At 53.5% G+C, this 15,204-nt stretch overlaps 1 protein-coding gene across 7 annotated transcripts in view; it reads left to right on the forward strand.

Annotated features, from left to right (window-relative positions):
• Positions 1–367: 367 nt before the first annotated feature.
• TCOF1 (treacle ribosome biogenesis factor 1) overlaps positions 368–15,204 on the forward strand; it is a 38,538-nt gene continuing 23,701 nt past the window's right edge. For 6 of the 7 annotated variants that reach the window (XR_807937.4, XM_002689293.7, XM_010807517.4 and 3 more), the window contains exons 1-13: positions 368–549; positions 2,894–2,949; positions 5,731–5,879; positions 8,576–8,649; positions 9,467–9,653; positions 10,265–10,338; positions 12,023–12,253; positions 13,072–13,263; positions 13,458–13,691; positions 13,852–14,055; positions 14,173–14,355; positions 14,524–14,778; positions 14,867–15,061. Coding sequence is in view for 6 of the 7 variants with exons in the window: in XM_002689293.7 (XP_002689339.2) it covers positions 442–549; positions 2,894–2,949; positions 5,731–5,879; positions 8,576–8,649; positions 9,467–9,653; positions 10,265–10,338; positions 12,023–12,253; positions 13,072–13,263; positions 13,458–13,691; positions 13,852–14,055; positions 14,173–14,355; positions 14,524–14,778; positions 14,867–15,061 (2,142 nt within the window). In the remaining variant the exon portion in view is untranslated. The remainder of the gene's footprint in view (positions 550–2,893; positions 2,950–5,730; positions 5,880–8,575; positions 8,650–9,466; positions 9,654–10,264; positions 10,339–12,022; positions 12,254–13,071; positions 13,264–13,457; positions 13,692–13,851; positions 14,056–14,172; positions 14,356–14,523; positions 14,779–14,866; positions 15,062–15,204) is intronic. The other variant, XM_059888793.1, reaches the window with a different exon arrangement.

Raw genomic sequence — 15,204 nt, forward strand, 5'->3', positions numbered from 1 at the left:
TAAAAAGATTTGTGAAATGATTAAATGAGTGGGTAAGTGGAAGTTCGAGTCTAGAGAGAGCTGAATAGGATGTTCAGAGATGAGTAAAACCCGATCGCAGCTGTCACACAGCTAAGAGGAAGACAAATGCCTTCAAGGAGCGAGTCTGAAGGATTTAAGAGGGAGGCGTTCTAATCTTAGGCGGCCCAGGGGGCGTGTCCGGATCCGACTCCCGCCCTCCCCGCCAATAGGCGGTCTCAATGCCTCCCAGGCCTCCTCCCTTTTCACCCGCCGAGGCGGGGCCGGCCACCTTTGGAGATAAGACTACGCTTCCCGGCGTGCCGCGCGGCGGGCGGAGGAGGAGCCGGAAGTGGGGGGTGCGAGGTCTAAGGGCACAAGGGAAGTGGCGGGCGGGGACTGAGGGGGGCGTGCAGGTGAACGGACAGGCCGGGGGTCGCGGGCATGGCTGAGGCCAGGAAGCGGCGAGAGCTCCTTCCCCTGATCTACCAGCATCTGCTGCAGGCGGGCTATGTGCGTGCGGCGCGGGAAGTGAAGGAGCAGAGCGGCCAGGTAAGCGTGCGCGGGCCGTGTCTAAGGGCCGCGTGCAAGATCTATGGAGAGGCGGCCCGCGCCTCTTCCTCTGGCGGCCTGCGGGCGCGCAGATACCGGATCCCACTGTGCTCTGGGACGCGGCCCGGGGTGCCGAAGGGGCCGCAACCTCTGCCCCGCACCTCTGTGGCTCCCAGTTCCTTTGGGCCTCAGTTTCCTTATCTGTGGAGTGGGCGGGCCGGGACGTGAGACCGGACGCTCTGGGCTTTATAATTCCCGCGCCCCTTACCTCCACCCCCTTCCGGGAGCGACAATTTAAAGTTTCGAAGTGTCGGGCCACGTGGCTCGGCGCGGCCCCCTAGGGCGAAAAGGTAGCTGCGAGTCGGAGGAGAGGACCGCTACCAGCCCTGAAAGGAGCGAAAGAGCGCCCCGAGAAGGGCCTGAAGCTACTAAACTGAGCTGGAGCGCAAGCCCGTAGCAGCTTTTCTGTACTGATTGGGAGTTGAACTCGTGGTGTAGTCATTCTTACCTCATCCATTCCTCGAGCAGCTGTTAATCTGGCAGTGGGGGTGCTGGTGATAGAATAGTGAGGAGGGTCCCTGGGCTCACTAATTAGAGTTTACAGGCTAAATCTGTTAGGGGAGATGGACATAAATCAAAGGACCGCAAAAGTACCTGTGCTCTCAACACTGCATCAACTGCCAAGAATGAGAAGCATAGGGTGCTAAGACAGGAATGGCAGATTGCCTTAGTCAGGGATATCCAGAACTGCTTTCCTGAGGAAGTGAATGCTGCTTTGAGATCTGAGAGAAGGAAGTGGATGTTCCAAGTAGGAATGCAAAGTGTTGCATATGTACTGGCCGCCAGAAAGTTTCTTATGACTGAAGTGTGGAGTTCAAGGCTGACAGAGATCTCTGGGGAGACAGAGGCAGGAAGCGGGCTTCCTTTGGTTTTGGTAAAGTAGTGGTAAGCCACTGGAAGGTGTTAAGTTGGTGTGGTGGCTGTGGACTTGATTAGTTGGTGTCTCTCTGGCAGGCTCTGGCCATGATACTTGCTCTCAGGACCTCTGGGAGAGACTAAAGGATGACAAATAAGACATCATCTCTGCTTTTCCCAATCTTTGGACCTCGGTAGCTTTTCTTCAGTTATATCACTTAACAGCTACAGGCAACAAAAGGGAGTACCTATCTTCTTTGGGGCGTTTGCCTAGATGAAAGAATCCTGCCCTTATGAAGCATATATTCCAGCAGGAACAGACAAATGACTGAATTTTTTTTTTAAGTTAATGATACAGTGTGTGGGGTGATGGTAGGTGCTAGTTGTAAAAATAAGGCAGGTAGAAGGGATAAGGAATGTCAGAGTTAAATTATCTATAGGGTGGTCATGAAACCCGAATGAGAAGGTGACTTTGGGCGAGGACCTGAAGAAAGTGAAGGAGTGAGCCATATAGTTGGCGGGAGAGAGCATTCGAGACAGAAAGAACAGCCAGCCCCGATGGGGGCGGAGTCCCCTGACAGATTTGAGGGCCAGTGTGCCTGGGGCCAAGGAAAGTGAAACTGACACTTTCAGTCACTGTCAGTTACAGTCTGAATGTTACTGGCTGCTGTGCTGTGCAGTTACTATTGTAGATTGTCTCCTTCAGGCCTGAGAGCAGCATCTTAGATGGATACTACTGTTATCCCCATATAAAGAAAGAACCTGCAAGTTTAAAGAGCTGAAGACAGTAGACTATCCAGTTAACAAGTTCTCTTTGCCTGACCCCAGATGCACCCTCCTGGCCACTCTGCCTAAATCCCTGGCCCTGCATTACTCACTCAGCCTCCTTGGGGCACTTGACGTCCCAGGTTCTTGACATTTGCAGAGAGAATAGATTTCTGATCTTGGCTCCAAAGGGCTTTGTTCTACCAAAGGATTGGCACCATTTGGTTCCAGTCTGTGCCCAGTGGGTCAGCAGACAGCGTGGGTGTCTAGTCTGTGGTTCATACTGCCTGGGGAGATTGACCAGCCTGACTTTTGAAAGGTCAGGGGTGGAAAAAGCCCTGTCTTGTGGCACCTAAGCCTGGAGAGTGACAGGGAGGCTGGGGGCTAGATAAATGCTAGCCTGGAATATTCCCACTTTACTCTGTCAAAGGTACTTCTCACCAGAATATTGTCTTAAAAGGTTTTAGTTGGAAGTACTTGCCCTGCGTGTCTCTGAAAGGTTCGGGTGGTCCTGGCAGAGCCGAGCAGACATATTGCCCAGAGCAGAAAGACCCCCTTCTCAGCCATCTTTCTGTGGATCATGATGTCATGAGAGTGGGGCCCAAGGAGGAACCTTGCTGTACTCAGGAGGGTTAATTGCTGCTTTCTCTTTGCTTCTCTGCAGAAAATTTTCCTGAGTCAGCCTGTAACCCTTCTGGACATCTATACACACTGGCAACAGTAAGTCTAATGGGGCTGAGGGAGTGCAGGAGGGATACCCCAAGCTCTCAGCATGAAATCAGCTACTAATCTGGTCTAAGATCTGTCCCCATAACCTACTGTAGATACTATTATCACCTCTAGGAAGCTACGCCACAGATACGGGTGTCTCTCTGGTAGTAGAGAGGACACTGAGAGCTGTGAGCAGTGTCTCTGCAGGACAAGAGCTTCTCGGCAGCTTGTTATTCATTCAGTCAACGCTCATTTATTGAGTAACTACTGAATGCCAGGCTCTCAGTACAGAGATATTGTTGTGAGTGAGACATGCATGGTGGCTCCTTTCCTGGAGCTAACATTGGAATCGGGGAGGTAAGCATACCATGGAGAATGAGACAAATGAGTATAAAATTACAGTGGTGGTGAGGATTATGAAAAAGAGGTGCCTGGGGCCAAAACTGCCTCACCTCATTAGGTGTTTAGGGGTGGCTTCCTTGAGGTAACCTTTGAGTTGAAACCTGCAAGGAATGGGGAAGTGAACTCAGCAATAGGTGTGGAAAGGCTGATGGAGTGTAGCTGGCAGAGGGAGCTGCTGGTCTGAGGCCTGTAACTGCAGTGCAGTGCAGACGAGACTGGACGATCATCAGGGACCACCCCATGACAGGCCTGATCACCCATGAGGAGAAGTTGTGTCTTTGCCCCAAGAGCCCTGGGAGCCATGGAAGGGTGAAGTGGAGAGAGTGAGATCACTGGCTCGACTGGGTAGGCTGTGGATATCGGCCTCCAGACAAGAGCTGATGGGGCTTGAGGCAGGAATAACATAGGAGGGAAACAGTTTGCAGCAATACTAGAGGATGAGATGAGGGTCTGCAGATGGTTTGGAGAAGCAGTGTAGTCAACTCCCAGGTGTCTCACTTGTACGCTTGAATGGAAGGAACCCAACATGGAGGGAAAGATTTCAAAGACGTGTTGAATGTGAAATGCCTGTGAAACATGCAAAACAAGGAGGGGGTATAATCCAAGGACTATCAACAGAGGAATGGTTTGAAAATGAAGGAGGGGATAATTGTTCCCTCAGTGAACTGGCCTGACCACAGCCAACTACGGGAGTGAAGGACCTGCAGTTGTGGCCCATGAGGAATGATAGTGAATACGCAACTGTCTGGGTGGAAAAGAGATGGCAGAGGGGCAGTGGAGGGACCACTATCTGCACATGTTAGGAGACAAAGGGAGTGGGGTGTTCCCTGGGCCTGAGAGACTGAAGTGGGACCCATGTGAACCTGCTTTAGGAAGACAAGTGTCAGCTTCTGAATAAAAGCAGTGGGTCATCAAAGCTGTTCAAAACTCAGGTGGGCTACAGTAGAGTGGTGAGATCCCTGTCATCAGAGGTGTGTAAGCAAAAGCGGACATGGTAGAGAAGGGATCCCAGCTTCCAGTAGAGAGCTAAGGTCTTTGCAAGCCCTGTCAGCCCTCAGTTCTTGGCTCTCCTCTGCTGCTAAGGCAAGCACAGGGTACACCCCCTACTTCCTCTTCCATGTGCCCAGGTGTCTGACTATTTGTGCAGCACTTCCTGCCCCCGGAGAACTGCTTCACTGAGCCATGCCACATGCCCTCCCCTACCACCAGCCCCTTCTCTGGATGAGGGGTACTGACTTGGACAAGGACCTCACACCCACGAGAGCCAGCCTAACCTGGTGGTTCAAACCCAGCTTGTGTGACCTTGGACAAACTTGATCTCCCCAAGTCTGTCTCCTTCAGTAAAATTAAGATAATAATAGGAAATAAAGTGCTAAACCTGGCCAATGGAGGCATTAGCTCTCTACTCGCCTCTGTTTAGTGAGCGCCTACTCTGGGACAGAACTGTTCTCCATGTCGTTGGAAACAAACTGGAAGAAAAAAATCTCTGCACCTGTGAAAGTTACATTCTACGGGGAGAAGAGAGGCAGAGTGAACCTATACATGTGATAAATGAAATATGTTTTTGCAGAAGATTTCCCAACAAGTGGCCTTCCTGGGAACAAGGGAGCCAGGCAGCACATCCCAAACTGTGGCAGAGCGACATCTGTCCCACATGGAGAGTGTGGCACACAGACAGTGACCCCCTCAGGCAGGAGGCTGGGCTCAGAGGAAGTGATGCTTGAAAATTCTGGGTGCTTATCCTCCCCAGAAGCCTCAGACTGTGACTCTGGGCAGGTCACTTAGCCGTGAGACTTAGGCTAGGTACTCTAGGTACTGTAGTGAGCTGGAAAAGGTTCTGCCAGCCCTCCCCTCCCTGGGCATGCAGTGGGGGCATCAAGTAGGAAGTAAGTAAAATAGCAGGAGAGAGAAAAGTGCTCTGAAGAAAATGAAACAGGGCAGAGAATATCTTAGAGGACAGTGGTGGCCGGGGAGGGCCTCTCCGAGAAGGCTGTACTGCAGTTGAGGCCTGAGGGACAACAGAGACCTGGGCAGTCTTCCAAGAGGAGGTGGCTGGGGTGCCACAAGTCCTGAAGGAAGGAGGAGCCTGGATGGTTCTGTGAAGTGTATACAGTGCCGGCACTTAGAGCTCTGTGACTCTTAGCTGCTGTTAGAAAATACTGTCCGCCCTTCCTGAGTGTTTGGAGATGAATAAACTATAAAAATACAATGAAATGAGTGAAGATGCACAACACGAAATTGTTTCTGCACTCTGTTTCATCACTGTTTAAAGTCTCTTTATACACTTTCTCTTTGGGGTCAGGGAGGATGTGGGAGGTCTTCCTTTTCAACTCTCCTAGGGTTGTTCTTGCCCCCTGGTTGAGCTTGCCAGTCACCCTTGTCCTGCAGAACTTCGGAGATTGGCCGGAAACGGAAGGCAGAGGAAGATGCGGCCTTGCAGGCCAAGAGGAGCCGTGTGTCAGACCCCATCAGCAGCTCAGAAAGCTCAGAAGAGGAGGAGGAAGAGGAGGAGGCAGAAGCCAAAACCACCAAACCCAGTAAGAGCCCTGGGTGCTGAGAGGGCCCCGTTTCTGCGCTGGGGGCTCGGTACAGTACCCTGCACCTCTCGGGGACAGGCTGTTGTATATTGGATTGTTCCAAGGGAGAGTCCACCTCCAGCTTCACCTCCGTGAGCCCTCGGAGGACCAGGTCCTTTTAAAGGGAAGGTTGTAAGAGCCCCACATACCTATTTCAGTCTGATTTGAGCCCTTCCTCTGGGCCAGACATTGTGTCCCAGGTGCTAGGAATCCAGTGGTGAACAAAAACATGAACGGGCTCTTAGAGTCTAGAGGCATGTCGAGTCGCCTCTCCAGTCCAGTCCAGGAACTGCATTTGTTTAAGCCTTCGAGATAATTCTGGTAAAACCAGAAAAGCAGCCCACATTTTCAGAAGAGCTGCTAGAGAGATTTCAGAGCCGACAGCCGGCGGGCCCCTCTCCTGTGTGCTCGGGCTGTTTCAGCAGTTGCCCGTCTGAAGTGAGCAGGTCTAGCACCTGCACGCTGTCCCAGGCACTCCGGTTCCGGTGCATTGGCAGGGGTCCCCCGTGAGGCCGTCACAGCCCCTCCTCCCCCCATTCTCCGGGTAGTTTGTGCTTTAACCAACAGTGGTCACAGCTCCACAGAAGAATTACCGTTCTTCTTTGCAGTATTGGTTTTTACTTACATAGAAGGTAACTTCTTAATTTTTAAATATATTTTCTAATTGTAAAAGAAATACAGGCTTCATTATATTCATTATAGAATATGTGAAAATGACTTTGAGAGAGGTAGGGGAAAATTACCCATATTCTTGGCCATGTATAATTTGGCAAATTATTCTTCCATTTATTTTTCCTGAGCATGTTTTTTCAAATATTGGCGATCATACTGAATATGTATTTTATACTTTGCTTAATCTTTGAAAATTATAATGCAAAACAAGTTCGCTGTGAACTCTACAAAAACATACAGAAGAGAAGTGGGAGGTTTCCTGTTCCCCTTGCCTGCTCCCTTTCCTCTCCCTAAATGCATCTCCTGGAAAATAGCCTGATGATGCTGACGACGCTCCCCTTTGCATCTGCACTCAGATAGACATCCGTACAGGCGTACATCCATACCTACTAACTACTTGAAACAAAAGCTGTAAAACTGCCTACTGACTGGTTACTCAATATTAATGAATTTTTTAAGCTGTAATAATGGAATTACAATGATACTTTTTAAGAGTCCTCATTGAGAGAAACCTGCTGAAATATTGTTGGGCAACATGATACAATGTCTGGTGTATTCTTCAGAATAATACTCACTGGGGATGGAGGAATGAGGGGTGCAGTTGAAATAAGATTGGCTACAAGTTGATAATGGTTGGGGCTGGGTGGCTTAGTCCTCTTCCTCGGTACTTATGAATGGGCCTAAGATGTTCCATAATTAAAAATCAACAAAGGGCTTCCCTGGTGGCTCAGTGGTAGAGACTGTCTGCCAGTGCAAAAAGCATCGGTTCAGTCCCTGGGCCGGGAAGATGCCACATGCCACGGAGCAGCTAAGCTCGTGCCAGTCCCTGGGCCGGGAAGATGCCACATGCCACGGAGCAGCTAAGCTCGTGCACCACGACTGTTGAACCTGTGCTCTAGAGCGTGTGCTTTGCAACAAGAGAAGCCCCCACAATGGGAAGCCCACACACCACAACTGGAGAGTAGCCCTGCTCTCTGCAGCTAGAGAAAAGCAACAAAGACCCAGCTCAGCCAATAAATTGGAAAAAAAAATGAAGAGAGATGGAATTAAATGTCAGGAAAAGAATTAGATCATGTCATTCCTCTCAACAGCATCGTATTTTTAACCTAATCAACACTTGTTTTCTCTTGGCTTTATTTATTCCTTTGTCTTTGGTCTTCCTTGCTGTGCTCGAGGTTTTCTCTAGTTGCGGTGAGGGGGTGGCTACTCTTGTTTGGTTGCACAGGTTTCTCGCTGCAGAGCACAGGCTGTAGGGCACGGGCTCAGTAGTTGTGGTGCATAAGCCTAGGTGCTCTGTGGCATGTGGAATCGTCTCGGACCAGGGACTGAACCTGTGTCCCCAGCATCGGCAAGCGAATTCTTAATCACTGGACCACCAGGGAAGCCCCCAACAGCATCTTCTTTATTTCACAGCATACATTAGAAATCTTTCCCTAACCTGAACTCAAAGGAGACAGTATCCTGGTATCAAGGCAACAAGGATCTGGAAACCGACATCTAACAAGATTCCAGTCATGTAGTTCAGCTCCCCACCCACTGGGAAATGGTTTAAATTCGAGCAGCTATCTCTGTGGACCTGGGGCTGCATGACCTGCCCCTGTCTTGCTAAGTGGCATTCGGGGCTGCAGTGTGGCAGGTAGCCTGTGGGAATGGCATCCCTGGAGTTGTTCGGGCCTCCAGGGTAGTATGCAGTAGGTCTGGGAGCCAATCCCTTTTCCTCTGGGGCCCTCAGTATCTCGAGCCTCCAGGGAGTTGGGACCCCACTGGGGATGCAGTCAGCTGACTTTCATGTCGCCACTCTCCTCTCTTGCTCCTGGGGGATGTGGTTGAGCACCACTGAGCCCTTCCTCAGTCCAGGCTCAGCCTCAAATCTTACGCCAACACCAGGCAGCCATACAAATTGAATTGTTATGTGAGCTGAAACCTTTCTTCTTCCCTGAGAAAAGGCTGGTCTGGCTCACCCAACGGGTATTTGTGTCTTGCAGCCCCGAGATTAGCAGCTACCAACTCCTCAGTCACAGGGACAGTTTCGTCTTCAAATGTGAAAGAAAAAGCCAAGGTGAGTGGGACCATCTTCCAGGCTGTCACCCATGGGAGGTGAGGTGCCCTGTAGGACACGTTCCCTGGCATCAGTGAAGAATTGGGTTGTGGGTAATTGCCCAGCTTGGATTCAGATCTCAGTCACCAGCTGTGTGATCAGGGTGTGTCCCATGCACCTCTCCAGGCCTCAGGTTTTTGTCTGTAAGATGGTGATGGTGCCTACTGCTGTGAGCTGTTGGGCACCTTACATACCTGGGGTACACGGCTCCTTTCCTCCTTCGGTCCTGCATTCAGCTCTTCATTCAGCGAGTCATTACCAATACAGTTATGTTCCAGGTACTACGTGAGGCAGTGGAGACACCATAGCAAATAAGACACCTGTGGCTTTGAAAACTCGAGAAACATTTTCTAGACTGGAAACTACTTGGAAGGCAGAATATCATTTTCTGGTCATCCTCAAAGTAGTGTCTCAGACATGTAAAGGACTGTGTCCATGATACTGACTGGAGCATTAGCAAAAAAATACGTAGAAATAATCATGAGGCCATGATAACATCCACAATAAATTGCTACTTAACCGCTTAGCAAAACTGCTGTGTCCTAAGAACTGTAATTCAGTTCACACCTCTGCGAGGGGAGGTACCATTTTCAGTGCCCCCCTTGACTGGCCACAGGTTGGTGATGAAGCCATAACTTCAAAGATGAAGAAACAGAGGTTCAGGGAGGTCATGTGCCCAAGCTCAAGGGTCTGGGAAGTGGCAGAGGTGGGAGCCAATGTGGTCTGTGCTCTTATCCACCTGACCATACCCAGTGGCTGTCACTCCTGTTCTCTGTAGGCAAAGACCACGAAAGCCAGCAAGACGGTGAACTCCACGACACACCCTGCCCCGGGAAAGGCAGTGGCCCACCTCCTCACTGGGAAGTCACCCCAGAAGACATCGGGGCCCTCGGCAAATGCTGTCTTGGTGTCAGAAACCGAGGAGGAGGGCAGCGTGTCAGCCCTCAGAACCGCCACCACGCCTGGTGAGGAGCCCCAACCTCTAGGGCCAGGCCCGAGGGCGGGCTGGGGAGGCAGACCTGGGCACTGCTTTGTCAGGCCCCCGGGACATTCTGGAATTCAGGCGGTTGTTTCCATGACAGCGAGGACCCCCGCCTCAGGCCACTTTCCCCTCCCTTGGGTGAGAGAGAATCTGCTGCAGGGACACCTCAGGCTTGGCTGAGGGAGTGTGAGCAGCCAGGGTGGGGTTGGAGCGTTTTCTGGTTTATTGCTCTCAGGTAGGGACCAGCGCCTTCCACAGAGGCTTAGACGCTAAGCTGAGGCCTGGGTTTGCCTCTGCATCGCATGTAAAATAGGCATTTGCCCTGCCTGCTGCCCTGTGATGGGGGAAGGTTTTCTAAGCCCCCAGGTGCTGGCGCTTGTGTGTCAGGACCTATTGTTACACCTCTTACCAGCCCCTCAGCTGTGCAAGAGCAGAGTGGGGGGAGTGTGGTATGCCCCTCAGCTGTTTGTCTTCCATGGGGGGAGGGAGCAGTACTCATACCTGTCCCTGAGTAATTGGCATGGAGGGTGCCAACGAGAGGCAGGCAGGTCTATAAAGGGTTGGCCCTCAGTCCCCTCCGTGTTTATCCCTCAGGAATGGCATCCGCCGACCAGGCTGACAGCTCCAGTGAGGATACCACCAGCTCGAGTGATGAGACGGACTTGGAGGTAATTGCCAGCCACCCTCAGAGTGGCCTTCTGCAAACCTCTAACCCTCCTGGGGCCTGGCCAGAGGCCTCACCTCCCAGTGGTACCAGTGTCACCTCTCCCCATTCAGTGGGTGTTTTGGGGTGACCAGGAGCTGGAAGGCTGAGCCTGGGCAGGTTGGGAGCCAGATTTTCACTGTGCTCTGGGCAGGAAGAGGGCCTGGAGTTGGTGGGGAGAGACACCATCCTACCTGTGAGGTGGGGGCAGACTTTCTGGGAGAGGCGGCACGGGACCAGGGCCTGACGCACAGGGGGCTCCACCGGGTGGGCATGTCGGGGCATGAGTGTTTGAGCAGGAAAAGCTGCACGAGCAAAGGCCATGGGCTCAGGAGTGTGGCTGTCTGGGGTCAGGCTGCTGAGGAGGTTCTGGGTCTCAGCACTGCCTGAGGAAGTCCGTGGCCTTGTCTCTTCTGTGAACCGTGGCCTGGAGTCCCTGCAGATTATTCCTTAGCATGCACCTTCCAAGTGGCAGGCAGGTTCCTGCTGCCGTGGGGGAGTGAAAGGGACCCTCAGAAATTTAACTGCAGTGGTGATGGTTGGTATGAACGGAGGATCCAGAAAGCCATGAGGGGCAGTAACAGGGGTGCGATGTGGGCAGAGGGACAGCATGGCAGGGATGGACACACAGCAGATTTGATGCTTTTCAGGAAAAGTGATCCACAGTTTCATGAATGAAGGGGAAAATGATGTAAGATGAAGTCCGAGGGAGGCAGGGGCCAGATCGGTGCCTGACCGTGAGGACCACTGAGAGAAGTTTGGGTTTTGTCCTGGGGGCTGTGGGAAGCCACTGCAGGGTTGCAGGCACACAGGTGAGATGGCCTGATTTATGGTTCCAAAACATCGCTGGTTGTGGCCTGGGTTGGAGGACGGTGCTTCATAAATGCAGTGAGATGGTTGAGAGGGCTGTTGGAGTAATGCTGGCAGGAGATGCTGAAAGCTGGCACCAGGGCACCCAGCAGAGAGATGGGGAGAGAGAACGATAGGATTTGGGGATCAAATTGACCTGGCACCCATGGCGCTTCCTACCTTCCCTTTCCACCTCAGCTAGAAACCCCTGAAGATGCAGCCCTAACTGCGGGCTGCTTCTCACATTCCATCCCACCTTTGGGCCCTAGCTACAGCCAGCTATAAAGGTACCCTGGGCTTCCATTTCCAGGCTCTGTCAAGGGAAGGGGCACACTCCTGGCCCTGGAAGCCAGCAGCCAAACACACAGCTTCAGTGGACCAGAGCCTAGAGAGGGAGGGAGGGTGCCCCAGGACTCTCAGCAGGCTGGTGCCAAGACTAGAGCTCAGGTCCTGGCTTCTTGGCCCTTGTGGTAGCCACCGTGATCAGACACTGTGTTAATATTTGGAGGGGTAGACAAGTATGAGCTGTCCTGCTTGCGAGAGGCTGCCCCTCCACTGAGCCCTGTGTGCCAGGTGGTAGAGGAGGTTTGTGGTTGAGCGCTTTGTCCCTTACTATCAGCGTTAGTGGTTTAACCTCTCTGAGCCTTTTGTCTTTTTCCAGAAAATGGGTGTAAAGGTGGTATCTTAGGGAGTTGTTTGAGAACGAGATGACATTAAGACAGAGCGTTACAGACTATGAAGCATCTTACACTCCTCTGTGCTAGACAGGGTTATTCTCTGATCCCATGCTCTTGTTCCAGGCGAAAGCCGCAGTAAAACCACTGCAGGTCAGAGCCTCAGCCACTGCAGTCAAGGAGTCTCCGAGAAAAAGTGCAGCCCCGACTCCAGGGAAGGCAGGGGTTGTGACACCCCAAGTCAGAGGCGGTGCTGTGACCCCAGCCAGCAGGGCCAAGAAGCCAGAAGAGGTCTCAGAAAGCAGTGAAGAGTCCGACGAGAGTGAGGAGGCCGCCCCTGCGGGGACACCCAGTCAGGTGAGGCACAGGGGAGGCCTGCTCCCCTGTCCCGGGCGGCTGTGTAAAGAGCACGTCCGCTGCCGGAGGACACCGGCCCTGGGGTTTGAGGAGGGGGAGGCGGGGCTCTGGGAGGCGAAGGGCAAGGTCACCTGACTCTGCTTCAGCTGATTCTGGAAATTGCCCTTCCTGCCCAAAGGGAAGAACCCCGCCCACCACCCCCTTCCCCTCAGTTCCCCTGTCTAGTAAACAGGCTGCTCTCTTTGTCCCGGCTGGTCCTGCTGGGAAGGAACTTGAGAAGTTTTAGTTACCTGGCCCTCTGGCTTCTCAGGCCAAATCATGGCTTGTTAGCAAACAGAAATCCAGCTCTCTTCCATCTGCTGGACCTCCTTCTTGCATGGGTGGCCAGAGCTGCAGCTAGGCATGTCCTGAGGGAAAACCAGAGGCACTGGGAAACTGTTGGAATCAGAGAGCAGCAAGGATGAGGGGTCAGACTGGTGGTAAAAGGCCCTTAGAGCCCTGAGCCTGCCCAGGTGAGGAGCCTATCCACCCTGGCCATCACAGAAAACTAGTATAAGGAACTGGTATCTTATCTGGTACCCAGGGGATGAGGCATTGGTGGTCAGGTGAGATGGACAGGGGGTATGAGGGCCCCAGGAATGAGGAGATATGGCCATCTGGCTGGTCAGTCACACTGGCTGGAGTGTCAGTCAAAGCGGGGAGTGGGGAGAGAAGCAAGGGGTCTCATGAGTCTCACTAAGGGCTCAGGCTTTATTCTTAAGACATCACAAGAGAGTTTTCAGAAAGAAATGAACAAACCATGCTTTCTCTTTTACCAGGTGAAGGCCTTGGAGAAAACCGTCCCAATCAGAGTTGCTCCTAGTCCTGCCAAGGGGACCCCTGGGAAAGGGGCCACCCCAGCACCCCCTGGGAAGGCAGGGCCCTTAGGGAAGCCAGAGGAGGACTCGGAGAGCAGCAGCGAGGAGTCAGACAGCGAGGAGGAGACACAAGCTGTCAAGACCCCAGTGCAGGTGGGACCTGGAGAGAGGGCCCCGGAGCTGGCACCCACCCCAGGAAGTCTTCTGAGGGTTGATTCTCCCACTCCACGTGCGCCAGCCACACACAGGGCCACGTGGAGTCTGTGGTCTTCGACCCCATCTGCTCTCCTGTTTCCTCGAGTCCACCATCTGGGCTCTCTCCCCTAATTCTGTTTCTCTCTCTCCAGGCAAAGCCCTCTGGGAAGATCCCCCAGGTTAAAGCTGCCTCCACACCAAAAATCCAGGTGTTTTTCCCTAAGAAAGGGTCCCCTCCAACATCCCCTGGCAAGGCAGGGCCTGCAGCCACCCAAGCCCAGCCCAGGAAGCAGGAGGAGGAGGAGAGCAGCAGCAGCAGCAGCAAGGAATCAGACAGCGAGGGCGAGGTGCCCACGGCCATGCAGCAGACTACAAGCCTGGCTCAGGTGAGGCTGGAGGATGCCCAGCCCAGCCCTGGGAGTCGCCTGCAGAGACCCTGTGGGCCTCTTGTCCTCTGTTCCAGAACCTCCGTTCGCCCTCCTCCCCTCCTGTCTTACCTCACACGTTCCCCGCTAAGCCTCCTGTCCTGTCCTCTGTCACTCCCAGGCAAAGCCCTTGGAGAAAAACTCTCAGGTCAGAGCTGCCTCAGCCACAGGTGCAGGACCCTCGGCAAAGGGCACGGTCCCAGCGCTCCCTCAGAAGGCAAGGTCTGTGGCCGCCCAGGATGGGAAGCAGGAGGACTCAGAGAGCAGCAGTGAGGAGGAGTCAGACAGCGAGGAGGAGATGCAGAAGGCAGGGACCTCAGCCCAGGTGAGTCCTCTGCCTGTGAGGTTTGTCTCTCCTGCTCAGTGCCGGAAGCCCCCTCCCCTTCCCCCACCTCCACTCCCTGGACCGGGTGACCCTCTCCATCTCTGTGTCTCACTGTAGGCACAGTCCTCTGGGAAAGCCCTCCAGATCAGACCTGCCTCCGGTCCCACCAAGAGGCCCCCTCAGAAGGCCGGGCCTGCAACCACCCAGGTCAAGGTTGAAAGGGCCGAGGAAGACTCGGAGAGCAGTGAGGAGGAATCAGACAGTGAGGATGAAGCTCCTGTAGCCAAGACTCCAGCCCAGGTAGGGTCTCGGGAGGGGCGGCTGCACAGCCTGACTCTTAACTGCCCCCGCCAACCAGTCAGCTCTATGAGGGGCTCTACGAAGGATGGCACTGAGCTCCAGCCCTGAGCACATGGGGGCTCTGAGTCCAAGATCCTTCTCGAGCTTCTGAATTGTGTGTCCCCTCAGGCAAAATCAGCTGTGAAAACTTCTCAGATCAAGGCCTCCCCAAGGAAGGGCACCCCCATTACACCCTCATCTGCCAGGGTCCCCCCAGTGCAAGTCGGCACACCAGCCCCCCGGACAGCAGCAGCAGTGAGTACGCCCACCTGCGCGTCATCCCCAGCCATAGTCAGGCACACCCAGAAGCCAGGGGAGGACTCTTCAAGCAGCGAGGAGTCCGAGAGCGAGGAGGAGACAGCTCCTGCTGCAGCAGGGGGACAGGTGAGACCAAGTTCATTTGGCTGGGTCAGGGCTGGCCCTCATTGGTCCTTTGGCCCCTGTGATAGGCCTCTCTTCTGTGTCATTCCAGATGAAGTCTATAGGGAAGACCCTCCCAGTGAAAGCTGCCTCACCAGCCACCAAGGGGCCCTCAGGAAAAGGGACCACCCCAGGGCCCCCTGGGAAGGCAGGACCTGCAGTGGCACAGGTCAAGGCTGAGGTGCAGGAAGACTCAGAAAGCAGTGAGGAGTCGGACAATGAGGAAGCGGCTGCAACTCCCGCACAGGTGAGGCCTGGGACAGGGCTGAGGATGGGCTAACCCGGGCTGCCTTTGCCCCTGGTATGCAGAAGCCTGAGCGGCACCCTCAGCTCAGCCTCATTCTGCACTTTCCACTCATCTCCTCTGCCTGTAAGAACTGCAGGGTTGAG

The sequence above is a fragment of the Bos taurus genome, chromosome 7 (genome assembly GCF_002263795.3).
Source record: "Bos taurus isolate L1 Dominette 01449 registration number 42190680 breed Hereford chromosome 7, ARS-UCD2.0, whole genome shotgun sequence".
Classification (NCBI taxonomy): Eukaryota; Metazoa; Chordata; class Mammalia; order Artiodactyla; family Bovidae; genus Bos; species Bos taurus.